Here is a 17748-nt window from a genome sequence, read left to right on the forward strand (position 1 = left end):
TCAAGAGATATATATTTGCATTTAATCTCATTGTATACATACATAATTACATTTCTTTTTGTACAGCGTTTCTGCAAAAGTTATGCCAGATCAGTTTTTTCATTTTTATTTATTTACAAATATAAACAATTTTACGGCTAGTACTGTACATTACTTACCAAAAATTGGTATAAGTAACTTATTACAGACAAAAAAACGTCTTTGTAAACATTAGCCATTTGAGGTTAAAACGATTTGTTCTGGCTGCAATATATATATATATATCTACACATACACACACACACAGTCAGAAGATTCTTGGGATTAGTGTGGTGGGATTAGTCTTTTACGCATACGCCTTTTATACCATTTGTGTGTGTGTGTGTGTGTGTGTGTGTGTGTGTGTGTGTGTGTGTGTGTATATGTATATATATATGTTACTTAGGAAGATGCATATGGTGCAGTTTTAATTCTTTCTAATATTCACTAAATGTCTGTACCTTGCATCATTTTTTAAAGGAGCAATGAGGATAAATATTTTTTTTTTAAGTAAAATTTTTAGGCTACATATTGAAGGTACAAATGATAAGAGAAAAGGTACAGTTTAGTACCACTTTTTAATTGAGCACGTGTATCTATTATATATATTAGCTGTTATATTGTCTTTCTTTAAAACTTTGAGTGACGCACAAATCCTGCAAAATCTGCTCAATGATATGCAAGCGATTCTACCCAGTATGAATCTCTGGCTTTTTCTCCTTTATATTACGCCACTATGAAGCTTCCAGAGAGTAATATCTGGATAAAATCACGCTGTTCTGTAGACATCTTGAAATCTATCGCATTCATGAATATGACGCTGTTTCAAGGGACACTAAATAATACAATAGAGCAGTAGGGTGCACAAAAAACCTTACAGTAGAACAGAAATCTCCAGGACTTCAGGTCTTTGGAAGCGAGAACATATTTGTCTGCATCCAAAACGAGGATGAAAACAAGTTCTGCTCAAACATCTATTTCCTATGGTGTTTTTAAAGCCAATTATATTTGGCACAACCAAACAGGTTTAAAATAAGCAGAATAAAGACCACACAAATATATATTTAAAAACAAATTTTAGGTGCGTTTCAAGTTTTCAGAGCCTGATTTAGAGATGGTGAATATATCTGACTTCTCAATCCTTCCCTGCTTGGATGGTCCCAGTTGCTTTGAAACATATAGTGCAGTTATTATGCCTAATAATTAAACTGTTTTTACTTTCAGTTGCACTTCAGTTGGCAAACAATTACAATACAAAACTGAACTTTTTTGCAGCAACCGACTGTTCATTTATCTTGGATAATTTAAGAACAGGTAGTGTTTGTATTGTGTTAGTTGTTGGTCACATCACCATCCTGCGGCAAAACGGGCCGTGATTAATTTAGATACCTGCCACCCAAAAATCTTTCCCATGTTGACTCAATAAAGATGGCTTTCAAATAGTTCAGTAAGATACGAAGGGTGAGTCACATTTTCCATATACACTGGCGTTGGGTTAGTGGGCTTTTCCATGCACATTCAGCTATCCAGAGAGAAAGGAAGTAGTCTCTCATGCCAGTAGCAGCCATTCAATAAGGGAGATGTCTAGACTGCAGCTGCAAAGTAAACCGGGGAGAATTTTGTAATCGGCTCTGCTGTCGACTCTTAATGACGAGTAAAAAGTATTATTAAAAGCACGAAACGAAATATCGGTAAGTGGAAAGGTGTCATAAGTATGGCAGCAGCATTGAAAAAAAAAAAACGCATGCGAAAAAAAAAAGCTCTTGGTCCCTTTAAATCCCACTTTTAATCTGCCGGGCCTGAGGTTCTCACGATCTACCGCTCAAACGTTTAGTTTTTTCTAATTCGACACAAACGTAAGAACTGAAAAAGGAACCTGATGTGAAATCAGACAGAGGATGAGTTTTTTTTTTCCCTTTTCGTCCGTGCATAGATCATATGGGCTCTGAGCAGCAGTCGTGTACAGTTTGCCATATTGTGCTCATCACTCTGGAAAAAAAAACATGCTGATATTCAACTCTCAGTCGGTACAACCCACGTTTTCCTGATCTCTTATTCAACCGATGTCTACATTAAGATTTGTGACAATAAACATTTCTAACCAGGAACAATTAAAAAAAATCTAGTCTTGTTTATAAATGTCTCGAGACCAATACAGAAAGCTTGACCGCTTTTCTTTCTTTTTTCCGTCCAGATCACGTGTCCTTATTGTCACCCGAGGCGAAGTTAACGTCAATGCTCTCCATTAGTAATGGAGACTGTTTCAGGGGCAGCAGTGGTGGCTGGGATGCGTGGCATCTTCTTTACAGGACTGGGGATGTGCTGTTGGACAAGACAAATGCAAAAGAGATTAGATTAATAAGATAGAAACAGCAGATACTGTGTGGGAAAGAAAAAAGAAATAATATACACTGATCAGGCATAACATTATGACCACCCGCATAATATTGTGTTGGTCCCCCTTTTGCTGCCAAAACAGTCGTGAAACGTCGAGCAACAACACCATTAACTTCTTCAGCACTTTGAGCTACAGGAGCTCGTCTGTTAGATCGGACCTGACGGACCAGCCATCGCTTCTCATGTGCATTAATGATCCTCGTCCTCCCACGACCCTGTCGCTGTTTCACCACTGTTTCTCCCTTGGAGCACTTTTGATAGATACTGACCACTAGGAACATTCCACAAGAGCTCTGACCCAGTCGTCTAGGCGTCACAATTTCTGAAACTCGCTTAAATCATTATGTGTCCATTTTTTCCTGCTTCTAACACGTCAAGACAAAATGTTCAATTTCTACCTAATACTATATCCAGCCACTAACACGTGCCATGATTAAGAGATAATCAGTGTTATTCAATCACCGGGTTGCATTGGTGCAGTGCAAATATAAAAGGTTCATTTTGTATCTTATTTTTATTTGCCTTTATTTGTAGTGAATAGTTCCTGCATACTTCAGAAAAACAGTTTGCATAATAGCTATATATCCTTCATTTTAATTTTTTTGGGGTAGGGGGTGGAGCTCTCCACTGTTTTGTTTACAAGGACTGAACTGCTTGTCCATGTTTTTTGACAATTGCAATTCATCTCACGGGCAGCAGGGGGCATTTAGGTTTAATTTTCTGCCCTACCTCGGAAGAGGTGACAGAATTTCGAAGTCCTGCGTCTAGAGGTCCGGGTTCATCCAGGGAACGTCTGGCGTAATACCTTCGGTGTTTCTCGTCCACGCGCGTTAGATACCATGTTCCGGGGAACAGCTCGTCCACTGAACCCTGAGGGATGTAGTTTGCTGTGGGAGTAAACAGATCAAGATTAAAATCCCATCATTATATATTTTCAAGTTAAGAAATATGGAACTGGAAATGAAGTGTGAGTGTCAGATAAACTTCAGCGGTTTACCTAAGTGATGGGTCTCCTGTCTCAGCTTCATGTTTTCTGCAAAGACAGCAGGTGGAACCTTCTTCCTAGAGTCCAGTCGAGCCGGTATATCTGACAGACTGGAAACCAGTTTATCTAGAGTAGAGCCTTGGGAAAAACAGACACATTTACATGACTGGAGACTTCAAGACACCTTTATAATGTTGTGTGTGCTAAAGAAATGCGTGTGTATACTCACCAGGTGTAGCATCTTGTGTTACTCTGATTGAGTAGAGCGTGGCAGCGAAGCCTGATCCGTAAGAGAACAAGCCAACTTTCTGACCTGCAAGCTCCTGAGGTGTAAATCTGCCAGAATAAGCAAAAAAATAAATCAGTCTTAAATCTTCATTCAAATAATAAAACATAATAGGGATACAGCATGTCCACCAAAAATGAATTTGTAGTATAAAACATCTTTATTAGTACTTTCTTTCATGTCTGTCTAAAACTAAGACCTTCATCTTTGGTCTAATTTTGTATTGACCATAAACACGAGAGGATAAACAATTCTGTAGCGCTCATTATAAAGAATAGGAAAGAAACTAGGGAAAAACAAAAACGTGTAACCAGGTTAACATACTGTGCTAGAATGGAAGCCAGACAGCCGTACACAGACGGTGTGTACATGTTGCCATTCTGGTTGGATATGAGGAGGGAAGCCTTGGTTTTCTGCTCAAACATCTCCGCGCTTGCTTTCATGAAGGCTTTTTCCACGTCACGGTCAAAATATGTGTCCTCGGCCTTCACATCCCTACGAGAAAACCATAATAACAAAACTGAAACGGCAATTCATCAGTTCACACTTGGAGTACATTTCTTAAAGTTCTGTACAGGTAATTATTACATCAAACCCTAGATAGTGAGCATATGGGAGAAACTGGTGAAAGAAGAACGTTGGCAGATTTGTACCACGATCTTAGTGAAAGATAAGATGCTTTATACTTGTCACATGCACTTAACAGCACAGAGATGTGAAGAAGCTAGGGTCAGCCATTATACAGCACCCTTGAAGCACAGGGGGTTAAGAGCCTTGATTAAGGGCCCAAGGGTGGCATCTTGGCAATACCGTGGGCTTCAACCCCCGATCCTCCAATCAGTAACACAGAGCCTTAACCAATTACCACTTCCCCTTGGGTAGTATATATATATATATAAAAAATATCTAACAAAATATCAAAAACATTTCAATATTAATATCCTATGTGTGAATGTGTGTGTCCTATAATTACATTTATTTGCATATAAGTAGCTCTGATTCTACGTGCTGATGACTTTGTTTTGCACCGTATGCTTTTTTTTATTTGATAGCTCAAAATAAAGACAACTGCTCCTTTTGTGCAGTTCAGTCTGAATCTCACAAAAAAATATATAACAGCAAGTTGAGCAGAATTTCAGAGACGACATGCTGCCCTCCCTTTTACTGTTTATAAGCAGGGTCTTACAGCAAATAACATCTCTGTCTCTCTGCGGTTCTCCTCATTTCTGAATACTGACCTGAAGGCCTCCAGGCCACTGAATGGCCCAGTTTCCATGTTAGGGTTGGGATGGGAAAGGAAGTCATTCAGCAGGAGTCGAGCCAGAGACTTCTGAACCAGTTTACAATAGGGAGAGTGGAAGACCATGTAGCCGAAGTCATTCAGGCTGAATCGTCTTTCAAGACCCTCTGAAACGAACAAACAAAAGTCATTTCTGTATAAAATAGATGTAAATGTGAATGTGTTTCAAACAAGTTACAATTGTTCATTTATATACAGTTATAAGTTAAGGGTCCTGGCTCAGGGACCCACCAGCGGTGTGCTGCACTCATGACCTTCAAATCCAAAATCCAACACCTTAACCACAGAGCCAGAACTTCCCAATTATTTAAATGTGGAGTATCATGACAGTATTTCAATGGGGCAGGTGATTGTACAAACAAATGATTGTATTCAAAAAAGAACAGCCATGTATGAACTCTTTGCTTAGGATGTGTAGGAACAGCCGACCCTCTACTTCTACTTCAAATCTATGACTTTACACATTTGAAATATCAGTAAGTGAAATGTAGTGACTGTGGAGTGTGTGGTAATACACTGCGTACACAAGGAAGGATTGAGCGTGCTGATAAGACTACACACCTCTTTGCCACTGGGTTTGAATTTTATTGCGGTAGACAGAGTAGCATTTGTCCAATGCACTGAGGTAGCACTGGATTGAGAGCTTGCCATCCACTACAGGATACTCGGACACCATATCGGGTTTATAAAAATCATACGCATGCTGCATGTGGGTCCCTCGTAGACCTGGGGAGGGAAAGAGACACCGTTATGAACTGGAGGTTTGTACTCGCCTGTTCAAGATCATGCAAACTGTGTATGTAAACCATCACACCTGGCATGAAATCTTTTTTATTCTATTCCATGACAGTGATACTCGCAATTACACTCTTATGAGCAGGAGTTCTGCGTAATCCTGCAGAAGTTTTGATGTATTGTCCTATTGTCAGCATGGTTTTCAACTTTCAGACTCAAGACGCTTATTAGACGCTTCTCAGAAATGATGTGCTGATGTGAAACTCCTCACAGACCATGTATTGTGAGCAGGAATGTCTTTGCCAGAGCCTAGAAGATAGTCTAGCCTATATAGATATTGTTATCTATGTGCTGACCTTGTGTAAGCAGCCTTTTAAGAAAGGGCCTTTGTTTTTAGAAAAAAAGAGGGTGAGATAAAGAGAGAAAGAGAGAGAGCTGAGACCTGAAGAGTAAATATACAAAACTTGGGTATGTACACTTCGATAAAGCTATTTCTCTTCCCCTGAGTATGTGCGCAGTAAATGACACCACGGCAGAGGTTTGGAACAATCCCACTTAGAGGTCGACCGATTAATCAGTTTTGCTGATTAATTGGCCCTGATAATTAAGCGCAGGAATTATTGGCGAATCTGCAAAAATACATAGCGATAGTATTTATGGGCTGCGTTATACAGTATTAGAGCGACCTCTAGTGGTGAATCACTAACACCAAATGTTGTTCATTAAATTTATTTTTTTAAATAATAAAGTATTTTACATTAAATGTTGTTTTTTTAATTTTTTTATCCAGTGTCCATTTAAAAACTCTCGGTTGATCAATCGGTTATCGGCAAGTACGATCCAACCTAGCTATTGGTATTGATCAAATCCACTATCGCTCTAATTCTACTCACTTTCAGCAATATTTTCGAACAATCTCGAGCCCATTTTCCAAATATGAACTCAACTACAGCAACCATGACCAGGATAAAGCACTTACTGCAAGAATGTGGTAAAAGCATTGGTTGCGTAAGCAAAAAGCAGGAAATTGTCCCCCCCTTAAAAGTAAAATATCGCATTATTTTTTTATCAGATAAAAGCAAGAATAATTCAATTTAGTAAATTAATACACTCCTTAAGTGTCCTTTTATAAACATGGTTGAAGGTCTATAATCAGTGTTAAAAACAGTAAATCTCAGAAAAACGCAGACTCTGACGTTTGCTATCTATCAAAACAAGATCAGTGATGTGTACCAAAGGGTATGGCAGCTGTGATTATTTACACAAGGTCACAAACCTCTATCAAATGCCAGAGGTGCGTTCGGTCCTACCAGCATAGCCACTGCTCCAGCGCCCCCTGTAGGCCTGGCGCTTCCTGTGGCGTACACCGCGATATCTCCAGCCACAACCAGAGCGTAGCGACCTGCAGCAAGAAATGTTAAATAGAAAATCAAATACTGACATACTGGTGAAAGACTTTATTAAAAATCTTGAAACATATACATTACAGCACAGAGAGCTGGTGTCAGAGTGCATGCTCAGTGCCCTGGAGCACAGAGATTTAAGGGCCTTGCTCAGGGGCCCCAAGAGTGGCAGCATGGCGGTGCTAGGGCTTGAACCCCCAGACATTCTGATTAGTAACCCAGAGCTACCACTTCCCCACTACTATAGGCATTTAAGTGCAGTGATTCAGGGTGATGCATTTAATCCTTGTAAACTTTAAAAGCAGGCATAATTCAAATTCTTTATACTGAATCGATTTCATCAAAGCTCTCAGCAAGGCATCAACCATCAAATCCAGACTAGGAGAATAAAAAGAGTTTACCGTCCCAAGAGCTGGACTCCACCCAGTTCACAGCATTGAAAAGAGCAGCGGTGCCCCCGTAGCACGCATTCGTAGTGTCGATCCCTTCCACATCTGTGTTTCCCGATTCTTCAAACAACTGCATTAAAACCGTCTTCACCGACTTCGACTTGTCGATGATGGTCTCTGTGCCCACCTCGAGTCTTCCCACGCTGTCGTACGTTAAGCAGTTTCTCTCCATAAGTCGCTGCACCACGGTCAGGCACAGTGAATTAATGTCCTCCCGGTCCGAGCAGAAGCCCATTCGTGCTTGCCCGAGCCCAATGGTGTACTTCCCTGCTCCTACGCCATCAAACTCCTCCAGTTCAGCCTGGTCTACGTACAGGGAGGGAATGTACACCTCCATAGCGATGATGCCGACATCTTTAGGCCAAGTGGCCGAAAAGCTCGCGGGGAGAGAACCAGGCATTATAATTGGGCTGGAAAAGAAAAAAATATTCCCTGATCAACACAGAAATACCGAGACAAAACGTCCTGACATTCTTTCACCAGAACAGAAAACACATGCACACACACACTCTTGCAATACCACTGCAGGTTTAATGTGTTAAAGGTCAAAAAGCTGCAATCCCATGACCTTTTACCTCGTTATCCGTCACAACAAGCTGTAAGTGATGGGAAGATCGGATCATTTTAGGGATTCGGTTCTTTGAATCTCGTTCATCAAAATGAACGAATCTTTCGTTTTGAGTCATTTAGTTCATTTTGTTCCTTTGATCAAAAATAGAATAAAATGTAGCATTTTTAATAAAAGGACTATAATTCCAATAATGAAAATACAATAAAATGCAATAATGTTAAGATTTAAAACAAAACAATTTTCCAGTAGAAAATTAACGAATCACTCTTTGAGTCGACTCGTTCTTCTGAGTCACATTAAAAACTTGTTCATGAACGACCATCACTAGAAGCTGTCTAAAACAGTCAGCTCGGCTCACACAGACCACACACACCGAATATATAAGGCGTTGTTTCATATCTAGCACATATAGCATCTAGCATATATCTAAAGAAGAAAAATGAAGAAGTGGTTAGCTGAGCTTTAGACTCAGATATACTAAGGACAACTATCCATATGCTAAAATAATAAAAAATTAAAACGTTACATTGTATCAGAGATTCCGAATGCATGCATTCATCCTATACCCTCTGTTCTGTTTTGAATTCCTGCCTTGCAAAGCAAAATATGTGCATTTTCAAAAACGGGATTCAAAGAGCCAAGTCACTAAAACGATCAGATCTTCCCATCACTATTTTGCACTCTCATTCTGGTAAATTGTGCTGTTACATGCAACAATTTGGTCCTGGAGGATCGTCTATTCTGTATGTGTCTTTATGCATTGTGTACTGTATGGCTGAAATGACTAAATAAACTCTTACAGTCATTCTCATTACAACAAGCTGTCTTTAAAACACCCCAGAACTAACAAATAGAAATTGTATCAAAAAATAATATACTGCTAGTTTGTCTTGACAGCAGAATAAAGCTGTAAAACCCTGACTTGCGTCCCATCCCAGCTTTTCCATTCTTTTGGTTATTCTCATTACTTACTGTCCAACAAGCAGAAACACTCCAGAACAAACCCATATATATTGTATTTTAAAAAAATAGCCTACAGAAAGTGTGTCTCAGTAGCAGATTAAACCTATAAAACCCTGACTTGTGTCCCAGTGACCAGCTGGCAGAGTCAATGGTTCTGATCTGACCTCAGCAATACAAGAACATCTCCTCCTATAAGTGGCTTAACCAGATAAACCCCCAAACCAGAATACACACAGCCAACAGGACGTTTATACACCTGAAACAATATTTTAAGAATCATCACAATTCGTTTATGAGCAATGAAACCGCACAGGTGTCGACAGGAACCAGGGATAATCAGCCCAAAACAACGGTCATGGCAATGTGTGACGACAGCTAGCGAACGGAGCTAAACTAACCGGAAATATAGCAATAAACCCGAGGATTCACACACTTTAAAAACAAAACAGCTAGTTTTCGGAGTCAATTCCAGATGTGGGTGTATCTCCTTACCTTTTAAACATACAGCACAGCTGTCAATGTCAGAAATACACGAGTTCCGGCCCCCTTTCCCGGAGATCATAAGGTCAGTTCACTCATGTGACCGTTGAAGCCGGACGACAATAGCGGTCGGACCGACCGACTTCCGGTTTAACAGCTAGAGACGCGCTGACAGCTTTGCTATAGTAACGGTTTCCTTCAATACACCCCTGATTATTGATTAATAATTAATTCCACTTGTTCATCATGTTTTTTTTTTTATATAATACAATATTAAATTTTTTTTTTCAAAGTTTATCCCTTTGGTTCCGTTTTAAAAAAGTCTATCCCTTTGGTTCCGTTTTAAAAAGTTCACAACTACCCTGTATAATTGAACAATTCATACCTAGAACAAGCCAAAGTCAATAATGATAGGAAAGAATTCAGTGATATTATCAGCTATTTTTTAAAACTAATAAAAAATATATTGCACTTTGATGAAACCTTATTCTTGATAAACATTTCATCTTCGTCATTGATTCAGTCAAACCATAAGAATGTACAAACTTTAAATCTGACTAAAGAAGATCTTGTATTAAGATGTCCTGATTATTTATTATTTAACTTTTGGAATGACTAAAAAAAAGTGACAAAAAAGCAAGTGTCCACTTTACCTATATTAACCCTTATAATAAACAAGTTGAATATGGTTTATAATTAATAACTAATAATCCTAATCTTTGCAGTTTATTTTCAGATGAATCTGTGGGATGGAAGGAATTATCTGGGGTTTTTTTGTTTGTTTTTTGTTTTTTAATTGAGAAAGGAATATTTATAGTATAATATAACTGACAGGGAATGTTTTTTATGGAGGTTAATGTTGAAATCATAAAATGTATTAATATAAATATCATTATACAATAAAGCATTTTTTTTTAAATAAAGCATGCTTTTTTTTACTCTGTTTAAATGGTAAATAAATATAAAAAGTTTGAAACCGAATACTATGAATAGTATATTTATTTATTTATTTAGCATTTTCTGTTAATTGATAAAAAAAAAAGTTTTTTCTTTACCATTTAAACAAATAACTCTTTATATACAAACGGGTTTGTATAATATTAAATATTATATTGATGAAATAATATTATTAAAACTCACCTATGCGGGTACTGAGTTCTTTATGTGTTCAGGTGTTCCTCAGACTCTTAATGCTGGATGCTGATTTGGTCTTATTTATATTTATATATTACCTGAGTGGGTCCTGTACACTTGTGAACGAGGTTTCAGGCGACCAATCAAAACAGAGAACCGACTTTCTGACGGTGTAAACCCCGCCCCCTACCACCACCCGGCACCAATCGGCGCGCGCGCACTCGGGCCGCGCCGTGATGTGGTTCAATGGTGTGAGGAGAATGACGGCGTATGGGGAGAGCGCGCGGGCCAGTCAGCGCGCGCCGGGCCCTCCCGCCTCACGCGCACGCCCAATCCGAGGCCCCGGTGCGAGTTCACAACATGCCGTGGTTGGATTATTCAAATCCGCCTTTACCTCAGAAGTAGTAGGAAGTTAGTGTTTCATCAGAAACCTTCTCTACTTTATATATACTCAGTACTGTATAATAGTTTTGGGCAGGTGTGAAAAAGTGGGAATGCTTTTAAAAATAATGATCAGTTTTTAAATAAATGAACAGAATCCAAATCAAATCAATATTTGGTGTGAACACATTTTCTGAAGGAACTCCAGCATGTAGGTTGTTCCAAAAATCTAACCATTATCCACATCTGTGGATGTAGACTGCCTCAAATCCTTTGATCTCCTCCTGTAATCCCAGACAAACCCAATGATGTTGCGATCAGGGCTCTGTTTGGGCTCTTCCAGGAGTCCTTGTTCACTGAGGACACCATTCATTCTGATCTTGCACTCCATTTGCAGAAATGCAGCCCCAAACTTGCAATGAAACTGGCTTTCACAACCATCACCTTAGTAGTAGAGTTGAGCTGTTCCTCACTCAGACTTAAGGCACCTACACACAGTGTGTATTGTATATCATTTTTATGAAGGGTGCTAATAATTCTGAAGGACGTGGTTTTCCAAAGGCGAAGGACCTCACTGATGTAACTAAAAGGAGTAGATCTGATCTGTTTGAGGTGATCACACATACACCATGCAATGAGTGTAATAGCCTATATAGTATAAAAAAAAATGCTGTTTTATATAAAGCAAATTTGTTTAGATTTCCTTTACTCCACATTTATGGCATTTGGAAAAATGTACAAGCATTCAAAGAAAAGGACAACACTGAAAGAAAGCTGCGTGTACAAAATATATATAAGACCAATTTTCCATTTTTATTTGCTGAAGACAAACACCAAAATACGTCAACTTTGTTATAAAAGGTTTCCAGTGGGATAAAAACTTTAAAACATCTCAGTATGCTTAAAATGATAGTATATAGCTTAAGCCAATTGTTCCATTTCTTTAACCCAGAGGTTTTGTGGGTCTATTTGCACAATAAAAATATAAAATTAGCCCCTAAGCCCTGGAAATCTGAAAAATAGAGATTAAAATAAACAAATAACAGTCAATATATATATATATATATATATATATATATATATATATATATATATATATATATATATATATATATATATATATATATATATATATATATATATATATATATATATATATATATATATAGTTGAGAAAGTGAACTTTGGTAGAGGATACTCTATAGGACACCTGAGGTAGTAGAGACTGGAATAAAACAGCAATAGACCTTAAATAAAACAGGAAAATTATAATAGTCAAATCAAATAAAATAAAAAGTCAAAGAAAGAAAAACTAAGAAAAAGCAAAAAAGTACCAAGTGACAAGAAACAGCATTATTTCACAATTTCAGTCCAGCTCTGATCCATAAAAAGGGCATAAGTACAACTGTGTAAAATAAAATACATAAGAGCAAGAAAGAAAATTGAATAAACAACTAAAGTACTGAATTACAGGTATGACATATTTCAGTAATACTGATTAGCTTTTATGAATTTGAATGAATCTGATCTTTTTCTCTTCTTCCAGTATATATATAAAAAAAAGACAAAGAGTGCATAATTTTAAAGCTTTTCATAAAGACATTAAAAAGAAAAATACAGTTAAAAAAAACCCCAAAATAGAGGAACAAAAAAAATAATGCATTTTATGGAAAAAAAGTGGTGGTATAAAAATACAGGAGTCAAGTAAAATAAATTTTTTAGCTACCAAAAATTTCACATATATTTACATCTTAACTCTTCAAGCCCGATCGGCTTGTATCCCACACAAAACGTGTATTAAATAAAGTTTTATTTCTAAAAAAAACAAAAACAAAAAAACAAAACTCTAAAAAAAATAAATTGTCACAAATTCTTTTCGACGCCCCTCCATATGGGGGGGGGGGGGGGTACGAAAAAAAAAAAACATTTTGGATTCTCAAAACGGAGCCTACAAAAACACCATCAACGCTTGAAGAGTTACAATTAATACATATACCATGATTTAAAAACATTCAGTGTTTCTAAGCAAAAAAGAAAGATAAGTAGACTCGTTTCTTTTGTTCGTAGATTGAAAGAAAAAAAGGCGCAAGCTTGGTAATATCCCTCCACCATGAACAGCTATGAGCGCGTATATATTCAGCCTAAGGTGACTCGGAGATGCTCGGCTGGACGATGTTCTCTTAAAACATCTAATGGATATTTTAAATCACAGCAAGTTCAAATCAACGACATGATTGAACAGCACCAAGAAAAGTTGTGGAGGAAAATAAAAAAAATATACTGAATAAATCGACACCGTTTACAAACAAGGCTCATGTACATGCTATTCATGCCATCGCAGAAACTGCAGGAAAAGTGAACTGAAAATCAATGTTTTATATAAAATAAGTTCAACTTTATAAGTTCGGTCAGGAGGTTCGAAACGGTTTGCTGGTCTCGATATCCAAAACCCCTGAAAGCTCTCGAATCATTGCATCTTTAACTCCGCCCTCAACACGTAGAAAGAAAAATCTGATATCTTAACACAGGATTTCTGTCACGTTTTAAAACAGACACATTAACCCACATTATAAGCATTCACGCTGAGCATTACGCTAGCTTGAAAATAGCCGATGATTAGCATTACCGTTCCCTGAAACCCGTTCGTGGTGTTTTTTTACACGTCACAAAAGAAAAAAAACAAAACAAAACAAAAACATGGCCCTAACAGTAAAATGCACACAATATGAAGTAACGGTTAAATGCGAAAGGTTTTGAATGGAATTCCACCAGTTAAAAGAAAATTATATTTTTTACTTGTTTAAAACAAGCAAACAAACCATCTTTCTCCAGTTACAGAGATTTCACTTTTAAAAGCTTTTCGGCACCTTCCTGTGATTAAAATGGCTACAGAACAGTGCAGGAAGGAGCAGAGTGTTGGTTTACCAAAGAAACAGAATGCAGCGAAGAGACATGATGCTTCTGTAAAGGCACTTGATGGGCTGCTTTTGCATTATGTGCTGAGGCTACAGCAGGATAGAAACCCAGTGTGTGTGTGTGTACGTGTGTGTGTGTGTGCGCCAAGCCAGTGCCAGTGCTAGTGTGGAAAGGACGACAGCAGTGAAGGGGCAGCCCAGACAGGCTCTCCAGTAGTTCCTGGACGCTCAGTGTTACCAGTTATGGCGAAAGATGGGGTGTTTGAGGAGCTCGCGTGAAGGCGGCCGATCAGCAGGCTGCAGCTCCAAACAACGCAGAGTGACGTCTCTCAGGCCCGGAGAAAGATGTGGAGGGATGGTGGGCGCTGTGGTAGCACTGGCGATCTGAGAGTGGGAAGCGAATTCACAAAACTTAATAAAACATGATAACACAAAAACAGAAATGCAGAGAATTAACCAAAAGCCAATCAATGAAAATAAAGCAGACTAGAGATCTGCTTCATCGGTTTAAAACGGAAAGAAATCCCAGGATCTTTTATTCTAGGTTAAAACATGTCAGCACTAGTGATTCATGAATGACTCCATGATGGATGGTACAGAAAGAAAAAGGTGCTTTATACTCGTCACATGTACTTTACCGTAGAGGTCGACCGATTAACCAATTAATAAAGCTGATTGCTGGAACTGTCGACTTTCGGAAAAAATCCATACCAATGTTTTTTCCGGCTTCCAGTCCACTGTCAGATCACTAAAGCCACGTGCTGTTTGTTTTTACACGCGAGACTGCGCACCGTATGGAGAGCGCTATGTTATATATAATATATTATATATGAAATATATTAATATTTATTTCCTTCAACAGATTTTTATGATTCGTATTTGTAATAAAGTTCAGAACTATTTCACATGGACTGTTTGTTTCTAGAGGCTGCTCTTGTATCCAGCAACGCAGATTAATTGCCAAAACCCATTCATTGGTCTACTTTGTCCCGCCATCTCAGAGTCTGAACTGAAGACGTATATTAAAAAACCCATCGTCGTCGTAATCCTCACCTTGAATATAAGGGCCAGGTGGTTGGAGTGTTTTTCTGCGTTCCACGGTGGCTTGGCGCAAGACATCTCGATGATGGCACAGCCCACGCTCCATACGTCACAGCTACGGCCATACTGCTGCCCTCTCAGCACCTGCAGCAGCACAGAAACCCATTAAACAGAGGAACGGTGTTCTCACAGCTATAACTACGACTGAAACCTGCATTACTGTTGTGCAATGTCTAATATGTGCCTATTTTTTTTCTATTCATGCTTGTGTTTACATTTTTTTCTGTCCTGGCTATTAGTTCCACTGCTCCACCCCAAATCTAATCTGAGCCTTGTGCCCAAATAGGCAATTCACAAGGGTAATGTAGTTTCCACAGAGCAGGGGGGCGAGGAGCGTGGGGGGGCAGGGTCGTTTTGGGAAAGAGAAATATGGTCCTTGTAGCCAGTTCTAAAAACGATATAAAAAGTTGATACGTGGCCATTTTTTTATTTATAGGGTTAGCTCATAAACATTAAAGAGGTTTGCACTTTTTGGGCCTCGACAAAACCTTCTACAAACAGCAGTAGTCTGCATCGGACAAACCAATAGACAAGAGTGAAGATGTTGCAATGATTGCACTATAATGCACTTGCACTTAATGACTCATGCTGATGGAATTATGATTTCTGAAAGTGCTTAAAAAAAATAAATAAATAAAAACGTGCTTAAAACAAAGTAACGGAAGACACCGTCATTTATATTTTTGTTCCCGGAGCTCAGGTTACTGATGTACGACCAATTTTAGAATGAAATATGACATACTGTGGTATCAGTTTTAGGTCCTGCAAAGCCTAAAATAACTAAGGTGTGTGTTAAAGCAAAATTATAGCTACATCCCCCCAAGTCCCATCTATAGCTTGCACCTTAATTGCAGTCCTTTCATTCATCTTCCTTGAGTGAGAGATGAAATCTCAAAGAATTTGTTGTATATTTAGTCTGTGCCAAGAAAAGAATAGCGGTGGAGGAGCTGTTCAACATTAAGAGGCTTTCATAATGAAGCTTAGTGCCAAGCAGGAGGCAAGTCCTGCTGAACTACCTCCCAATTTAACAAAGTCTGCGGCCACAATGAGAACAAAACATTAACACACAGACCATTGTGACCCGGCCTCGAAAAGGATTACCGTTTTTCTTTCACTTGGAGTAAGAGAGAAATATAAATGCACTTTGGCCACATTCTCTAGAGAGCCACGTGAATCCGATTGCCACACAGAACGCTCACTTGACTTGGCTGCAGCTTTGTCTGGTCATTTATACTCCCAAAGTTATAAACACTAAGCGACATGCGTCTCTCTGTGTGCCTTTTCTTCACAAAGTATTGATACATGCCATAATTCATCTTTAAAAAATACAATGTCCATGTTTTTTCTGAACCATGAGGCATGGTTTGTCAGAATGCATGAATTATATGTTCAGTCTTACTTCAGGGGCCATGAAGGCGATGGTGCCCAGGAGCTGACCCTGGAACTCTCCTGCACCTGTGCCCTTGGAGGCCAGCCTCGCCGCTGCACCGAAGTCGGCTATCCTTAATCTCTGGCCTGTGCTATCAATCAGCAGGTTGGCGCCTGTACGAAATGAAAAGACAAACATTCATTAAAAATAAATAAATAAAAGCAATATTTTGCAACATAAGCAATACTAAAAAACATACAAAAAATAAAACGTGCATCTGTGGACAAGATCTCGAGTGCACAAGTGTTTTGTTGTAGGTTAATAACAAGCTCAAGTCTAAAAAAAAAAAAAAATGTAATATGCAAATAAAAACAGAACCCAATGATCCGCAAACCTCCTCCACCCATCTTTTAATTACACTAGAGCACAGAAAACATATCAAACTCTGAAATTGAGGAAATGTACAATTCTAAGGTCATTTTGAATTAAATTTTTAGAGTTTTGACTATAACATTGTACATTTTTGGAAGATCTCTTTAAATGTACTTTAAAGTTTTTACGTGTATTGAAGTCCATTAATATGTGTTTTATGGTCATGTAATATTTAGTTAAATGTAGCAGTGCAATGCAAGCTTTACTTTTCAGTTAGATTTTTCCTCATGTCATGTTTTGGATGATTGATTCCATAGGTATGTAGAAGAAGGTGATGACAAACACATGAACACACACAGACAACAACCATGGCCAAGGGAAGAACTCAAGTGAACAGTGCTTGCCCACATTTGTATGAAACAGCTGGTGTGAAATTGTTAAAATTTTCCTAGTTGGCATGAGAACCAGGATTGTTTCAGCTCAGGACCCAGTTTTGGCCACATCTCAATTACAGCACAGACTGGGAGAAACATGTTTCGTAGTCTTGTAAAAAGACCGTCCACAGCAGCATGCTGAATTCATCAGTTGATTACTGACTGTAATCATCCCTTTCCTCAGAGCAGTTCTGGTTTGCGTAACTCACCTTTGATATCACGGTGGATGATCTGATTTTCATGGAGGTAGGCGAGACCTCTGAGTAACTGCTCTGTGTAGTTGATGACCACACCTTCCTTAAAGGCACCGTACTTGTTCAGCAGATGAGAGACAGAGCCACCTGGAATGAAACGGAAAAAGAAATAAAGTTTATAGTGTCTCCATCAAAGCACCTAAAGATCTAAGGAGGAATTTGAAGAGTGCATTCAGTGACGGACTCCATCAAACTATAAAA

At 38.5% G+C, this 17748-nt stretch overlaps 2 protein-coding genes across 3 annotated transcripts in view; both read right to left on the bottom strand.

Annotated features, from left to right (window-relative positions):
* On the bottom strand, positions 1 to 10879 carry hmgcs1 (3-hydroxy-3-methylglutaryl-CoA synthase 1 (soluble)). Of its 2 annotated transcripts, none has more exons than XM_083568295.1 (10): positions 10728 to 10879; positions 7526 to 7983; positions 6998 to 7123; positions 5548 to 5712; positions 4925 to 5093; positions 4011 to 4181; positions 3630 to 3736; positions 3413 to 3538; positions 3145 to 3302; positions 1 to 2340 (listed from the first exon to the last, which is right to left on the bottom strand). In XM_083568295.1, the coding sequence occupies exons 2-10, from the start codon at positions 7971 to 7973 to the stop codon at positions 2251 to 2253; spliced, it is 1560 nt and encodes a 519-aa protein (XP_083424421.1). In that variant the 5' UTR covers positions 7974 to 7983; positions 10728 to 10879; the 3' UTR covers positions 1 to 2250. The 2 variants fall into 2 exon arrangements, with proteins under 2 accessions (XP_083424421.1, XP_083424420.1); XM_083568294.1 differs by lacking the exon at positions 10728 to 10879 and adding an exon at positions 9600 to 9742.
* A 3040-nt stretch (positions 10880 to 13919) lies between these two features.
* The window catches only part of map3k1 (mitogen-activated protein kinase kinase kinase 1, E3 ubiquitin protein ligase), a 36149-nt gene continuing 32320 nt past the window's right edge, over positions 13920 to 17748 (bottom strand). Inside the window, exons 17-20 of the mRNA XM_083568293.1 lie at positions 17503 to 17634; positions 16518 to 16660; positions 15071 to 15202; positions 13920 to 14401 (exon numbers count right to left, since the gene is read on the bottom strand). Of these exons, the coding sequence (XP_083424419.1) occupies positions 14252 to 14401; positions 15071 to 15202; positions 16518 to 16660; positions 17503 to 17634 (557 nt within the window). The 3' untranslated portion in view covers positions 13920 to 14251. The remainder of the gene's footprint in view (positions 14402 to 15070; positions 15203 to 16517; positions 16661 to 17502; positions 17635 to 17748) is intronic.

Source organism: Silurus aristotelis (assembly GCF_946808225.1).
Source record: "Silurus aristotelis genome assembly, chromosome: 18".
NCBI classification, from domain to species: domain Eukaryota; kingdom Metazoa; phylum Chordata; class Actinopteri; order Siluriformes; family Siluridae; genus Silurus; species Silurus aristotelis.

Coding starts and splice junctions, on each gene's coding strand:
- hmgcs1 (XM_083568294.1), bottom strand. Junction 3,737..4,010: donor CTGGCTTCCATTCTAGCACA/GTATGTTAACCT, acceptor TTATTCTGGCAG/ATTTACACCTCAGGAGCTTG. Junction 3,303..3,412: donor ACAGGAGACCCATCACTTAG/GTAAACCGCTGA, acceptor TTACTCCCACAG/CAAACTACATCCCTCAGGGT.